Below are 6,596 nucleotides of genomic sequence, written 5' to 3'. Positions count from 1 at the left end.
GTGGACGAAGCGGAGTCCAGCCCGGGGTCGTCACATGTGGTTGCCTCAAGCCCGCCGGCCGCTCCTTTGTCGAATCCGCCGGCCGCACCGTTCTCAAGTCCGCCAGCCGCCGCTCACTCAAGCCGGCCTCCAGTGACGATGTGTGTTTCGTTGTGAAAGCGAAACTACTTTGTTTGGCCTTCCAAAAGAGGACGATATCCGCTTCGTCATGCTTGGAGCTGATCCGTGCTGGTCGCTGAGGAAATATTAATGACAGAGTATTTATTGGGTAACACAAAGCGCAGAACAGAAGGTCTGTTCACACAGAGTGTGAAACAAAAAAGGCGTTCACGTAAAATTCACTTGTTTCCATGCAGTAATGTAGTGAATACAGGTACATCTCAAAAAATTATAATATCATGAAAAAGGTCAATATTTTCTGTCACTCATTTCAGAAAGTGAACCCATATATTATATAGATTCATTACACATCGAGTGAAATATTTCAAGCCTTTATTTCTTGAAATTTTGATGATTATGGCTTACATATAATGAAAACCCAAAATTCAGTGTCTCAGAACATTAGAATATTGTGAAAAAGTTCAATATTGGACAGTCATGGTGTCACACCCTAATCAGCTAATTACCTCAAAACACCTGCAAAGGTTTGGGGAAATCATGGGGAAGGCTGCTGACTTGACAGATGTCCAGAAGACAGTCATTGACACCCTCCACAAGGAGGGTAAGCCACAAAATTTCATTGCTAACGAAGCTGGTTGTTCACAGAGTGCTGTATCCAAGCATATTCATAGAAAGTTGAGTGGAAGGAAAAAGTGTGGTAGGAAAAGGTGCACCAGCAAGAATTTGGGGGAGTTTCACAAGGAGTGGACTGAGGCTGGCGTCAACGCATCAAGAGCCACAACGCACAGACAAATCCTAGACATGGGCTACAAATGTTGCATTCCTCGTGTCAAGCCACTCCTGAACCAGAGACAACGTCAGAAGCGTCTTACCTGGGCTGTGGAGAAAAAGAACTGGACTGTTGCTCAGTGGTCCAAAGTCCTCTTTTCAGATGAAAGTAAATTTTGCATTTAATTTGGAAATCAAGGTCCCAGAGTCTGGAGGAAGAGTGGAGAGGCACAGAAACCATGTTGCTTGAAGTCCAGTGTGAAGTTTCCACAGTCAGTGATGATTTGGGCTGCCATGTCATCTGCTGGTGTTGGTCCACTGTGTTTTCTGAAGTCCACAGTCAACGCAGCCATCTACCAGGACATTTTAGAGCACTTCATGCTTCCTTCTGCTGACAAGCTTTATGGAGATGCTGATTTCATTTTCCAGCAGGACTTGGCACCTGCCCACACTGCCAAAGGTACCAAAAGCTGGTTCAATGACCATGGTGTCACTGTGCTTGATTGGCCAGCAAACTCGCCTGACCTGAACCCCATAGAGAATCTATGGGGTATTGTCAAGAGGAAGATGAGAGACACCAGACCCAACAATGCAGATGATCTGAAGGCTGCTATCAAAGCAACCTGGGCTTCCATTACACCTGAGCAGTGCCACAGGCTGATTGCCTCCATGCCACGCCACATTGATGCAGTAATTCATGCAAAAGGAGGCCCAACCACATATTTAGTGCATAGAAATGAACATACTTTTCAGAAGCCTGACATTTCTGTTTAAAATATCCTTTTTTTATTGATCTTATGTAATATTCTAATTTTCTGAGACACTGAATTTTGGGTTTTCATTATCTGTAAGCCATAATCATCAAAATTTCAAGAAATAAAGGCTTGAAATATTTCACTCTATGTGTAATGAATCTATATAATATATGGGTTTCACTTTCTGAAATGAGTGACAAAAAATATTGACCTTTTTCATGATATTCTAATTTTTTGAGATGTACCTGTATAAGTCATTATAATCCGTAATTATGTCCCCACTGGATGCAACAAATGCCTCGTTTATAATGGGTTTTAATGTTTTTGTCTCGTTGCTCGAGCCGGGACACGGCATCACAGTATGGTAAGGGGCATAACATTTCCGTCACACGCTTGAGGTATTCGGCCAATCACAACGCACTGGATAGCTGGCCAATCAGAGCACATCTTGCTTTTCAGACCGATGAGCTTTGTAAAAATCGACGCGTTTCAGAAAGGCGGGGCATAGAGGAGAAACAATAATGTACAGTATGTGGAAAATAATGTGTTTTTTTAACCTTAAACCACATAAACATTTCATTACACCAAATACACAAAATAATGTTCTTTTTAGCAACATCATATGACCCCTTTAACTGGTTCTGAACCCAGAATATTCCTTTATAATAAGCCTACAGTAAACCAAAATCAGTTTAGTTTTAAAAGACATTCTCAGTTTCTTCTTTTCTAAAACATGGAGCATCTACTGCCCAAGTTTGAGTTAGATCAAGCCTATTTCCTGTCACTTGTCAATACAAAGCTCTGGCTGAGAAAAATCAGTGGACTACACTACACGCATATCCGTAACAGTGCCTTTGAGGGAAATGAGTCCCTCCCATTGTGCTACACCGGGAACAAAACAAGAACAAGTTGGTATGCTGTTATTCTTCCCTCCAGCCTACTTAATATCTTAATAAGCCTTGTCTTGTGTGAACATCTATATGACTGCACGCATCACACTCTCTGAGAAGTCAGAATAATTAATAAAAAAGCCCAAATGGGCATTACTCATAATAAACCAGTAGGTGTAAACACAAATCATTGGTTGCTAGAGGCTCCCAAGAGAGCCGTGGTTCAGAACAAGCAACATCAGCTTGAGGATTGAAGGTTCCTGTGGGCTTATGTTGGGGGCCTTAAAAAACATGCACAAAGCAATAAAGCTACGAACTATTTTTTTCTTCTTTCATGTTTGCATTGTAGATTTATACCACATTAGATTTCAGATTCATAATTGGGTTACATAGCATTTGTGCTTAAGTACAACAAACATACATCTAATTTTAGCGGAGTGATGAAAGGACCACTTTCCCTGCATGGCTGTCCAAGCAACTGCCTGACCAAAATGGCTTCTGATATAAACACTGCGCTCGGACTAAAACATACTACTCAGTTTCTGCTGCACGTGAGAGAAAGCAGCATGCTTTGTTCTAACATGCGCAAAGGCTCGAGGAGAAGCTTTCGCATTGCTTCTTTCATTCATCTCATCCATATTCATCTCAGGTCCCGTCCTCCATTCCACGGCAGACGAGCCGAGAGAGGCGAGCAAATCATCCAATGTGGGGCCGCCTTTTACAACGCCCTCCCAAATCCTCGCCATCCTGCATGAGAAATTTTTTTTTTCTTTGACGCAGTGCATTAAAGAAAAAAAACGAAGCAGCGCCCTCTTCGTGATCGTACGGTGATCAATAGGCAGAGGGTTGCATGGATAATCAATGACTTGCCGCTACTGATGGGAAATGAGAGAGATGGACTCGGGGAGGAAGAAGTAATGATCGCCCCAGCCCAGAACCGTGATTAGAGGCGAAACAAACAAATGATGGGGGAGCAGAACGCAGTGCACCCTAAATGTATTTCTGCTGAGCCTATCAAAAACAGCCGTAGCAAAAACCTGTGCGATTAATCTGAAAACCAGTGGGAGTAAATGCATTGTAGGATATGAGTGAATGAGGTGGACGACAGCGACGGATCGGTTATTGGTCCCCCGTATAAATGTCTGAGGGGGTGGAGGTGAATCTTCAAACACAGCTTGCAAATCATGGTTATGTAACAACCCCTTCTAAGACAGATCCCACATCTATTTTCTAATCCTGCGGGCAGAAATGCACAAGCAAAAGAATCTAAAAAAGAGGCTAGTCGCAAATTCAGTGCCAAGCAGCATCCAAAAATGTCTTTATATAGTAAAAACAACACAGGATCGTACACACACACACTTCCATGCTTTCTTACAGCCTTAGAGGGTCACAGTCCACTCACGCCGTCCAGCTAGGACATCTGTATCCCCTGAAACAACCTTTTGTAAATGGAAGCACTGTACTGTGCCAGTCCATCCATTTACAAAATTAAAACATTACATCTTATGAGGGAACGTGGAGAGAGGCTCTGTGGTGAACTTGAAGTCGAAGCTTTAATGATCAATTGGCAGGAAAATGATTCTTGGTTTTAAGCCAACTGACTTTCATCTTAATGCCTATAACTTTTTTTTTTTTCAGGCAGCCTTTAAAATGCAATCATTTGTCATCCACATCATAATTAAATCCAATAAATAAAGAGTTAAAACAATATGCAAGTCACACAAAATATGATACTAATCCTACAAGTATGTAAACACCAAATCAAAGACAGTAAATGTTATAAGAAAACAAAATAGACATAATACTGTCGTAGGACTGGATCCTTATTTTCAACTCAAAAGCGGTCCAAAAAACTACATAAATGGTTCAGATTCACACTAACTTGGCCGATGATCTGCCCGTGTAACGTCTTGTGTTTAAATATAAACCACAAAGCGGAAACTACGGGTACATGGTGACTTTAAACAGATTCAACCAGATTATATTCTTTTTTTTTTTTTAATTCAGCATTTCTATTTTATAATTTTCCAGAGATCCATTTAAGTTAATAAATATGGATGAATTAATATAATTATAGATGCTTAATAATTAGAGCAACAGTGTCATATTAATTCATCCTTCTACACTATTGTAATTATATGTGATACCATATAAATACTCTATTTTAAACAAATTGGAATAAATTAATTATTTAAATAGAATCAAGGCTCCTACAGCTTTTGGCCAGTGAATTTTCATGATTTTTAAACTACTTAACTGGCTAAGGGTTTCAATTATTTTATAGAGATTGCATGCACAAAGAGCAATTATATAGTTATATAATTCAATACCTAAAAAAAAAAAATTGTATATTACCAGTAGAAATTTCCATTATCTTTCCATGACATTTCAAGATTTTACAAATTTCTTTGACAGTTTCAGGCCTGGAAATTACAATATTAATATATCCAGATTCCCTGCCATAACTGTGGAAACCCTATAGAATAATTCCTCTTGGCAAATAAATTCCAGTGAAGCCCAGATCTCTTAAGCATTAAAGTCTTTTCATTTGAGCAAATGGATCTGCAGGTTATGCCTCCCACGAGTCCAGCAAGCTTCTTCTGACTGACAATTCATAATGCTTTCTGCATCGATTCTTTCACATGTAAACATCTGCCAATCGCTTCATTTATGCGCCATGATTAACCCTTTAACTGTAACTACAAATACTTATTTTTACTGAAAAACACTTTAACGGGTGAAATAAATTGTTCTTGCACTTTTTTTACTGAAAACAAATAGCCTATTGACAGCCGATATATTATCTAGGCTAATATTGCTAATATTAAGATGCTTTATATCTTATTCTCTCCCTTTAATATGCAGTTCAAAAAGACCCAAATAAGATGGCTTTCTGCTTAATGACACTAAAGGTGGGGATTTAACCATCACAGATCAGAAAAACAATGTTTTAAACTGTTAACTTGCTACCAAACTAAGATCTACCAATTGGCTACAAAAAAACATGTAGGGTTAAGAAATACATGCATATTTTGTTTTTTAACCTATTAATTATATGATTAGCCTAACAGTTTAGCAGACAAGTGTACAAGTGTACACAATACTTCTTATGGCATCTGCCGGAATGCATAATTAACAAGCAAGCATGGGTCCAGTTCAAACAATAGACTACAGTCAAATACTGAAGGCTCTAGTGCACTTCAGAGTGCTGAAATGTCGAACATCAGTGATGCAGGTGAAGCATACAAATGTATACACACATTTCAGGCTTTTACTCTTCATTTTGAGTACCATATTATAGGCCTATTAAATGTTTAAGTGCAAGTGGTATAATAATTCTTACCACTGTAGACATCTCATAAAAATATTATAATCGTTTATCATTCAAAACTGGAGTTTTCAAAATAAACGATTATAGATTCAAGGAACAAGATCATAACGCAAGGTCATCTGCGGTGATAGCAAGGATGCGTAAACGCACGAGCCATGTTTTCTAATGTTTGGGTACGTGCTCATGATATTAGCCTATATTTAGGAATGTACTGCCAATTTATCCCATAGCCTACATAATCCTTTGATTTAGGAATACTGAGGATGTGTTTGGTAAACGACTGTCGTAGGTGCGTAAAACCATTCTGGGCCACTTAAAATGGACGCGAACTGTAAATATGAATATAATCCCAGGTGCACATGTCTGGTGAAGCATGACCGCGTTAGATGGCGAGATGCTCCGTGGAAAGCGAAAATCAACCTGCCATAAACTATTATACTTTCATGGATTTACATCAGAGCACTTGTCTTTCGGAAGCGTCGCTAATTCATTGCCAAGCGAGTTGCCTATCTAGTATATAACATTTGTATCCTACCTCCTGTGTTTGTGCGCTTGGTGCTGCTGGCCTCCGTCGGGGTCTCCAGGGGTCTTTTGCGGGAATCGGGGGGATCAGACTCCATGTGCGGCTGTTGATTGTGATGATGCGGATTGGAGAAAATCCCGTTTTGCTGCACTGCCCCACCGGCCATCATTTTTTATAAAGAAGCTTTAGGCTCGATCTTGTTTTCCCTA

The 6,596-nt window shown here is 39.8% G+C and overlaps 1 protein-coding gene across 3 annotated transcripts in view; it reads right to left on the bottom strand.

Moving 5' to 3' along the window:
- Positions 1 to 6,596, bottom strand: part of LOC107685091 (RNA-binding protein Nova-1-like) — a 52,897-nt gene that overhangs the window by 45,594 nt on the left and 707 nt on the right. The window contains exon 2 of one of the 3 annotated variants that reach the window (XM_016481576.1): positions 6,400 to 6,586. In XM_016481576.1, coding sequence (XP_016337062.1) covers positions 6,400 to 6,556 — 157 coding nt within the window. In that variant the 5' untranslated portion in view covers positions 6,557 to 6,586. Of the gene's footprint in view, positions 1 to 6,399 lie in introns of all 3 variants that reach the window. The other 2 variants (XM_016481578.1, XM_016481577.1) reach the window with 2 other exon arrangements.

Source organism: Sinocyclocheilus anshuiensis, unplaced genomic scaffold (genome assembly GCF_001515605.1).
Source record: "Sinocyclocheilus anshuiensis isolate Anshui unplaced genomic scaffold, SAMN03320099.WGS_v1.1 scaffold914, whole genome shotgun sequence".
In the NCBI taxonomy this organism is placed as follows: Eukaryota; Metazoa; Chordata; class Actinopteri; order Cypriniformes; family Cyprinidae; genus Sinocyclocheilus; species Sinocyclocheilus anshuiensis.
This window is presented reverse-complemented; position numbering and strand designations above follow the sequence as displayed.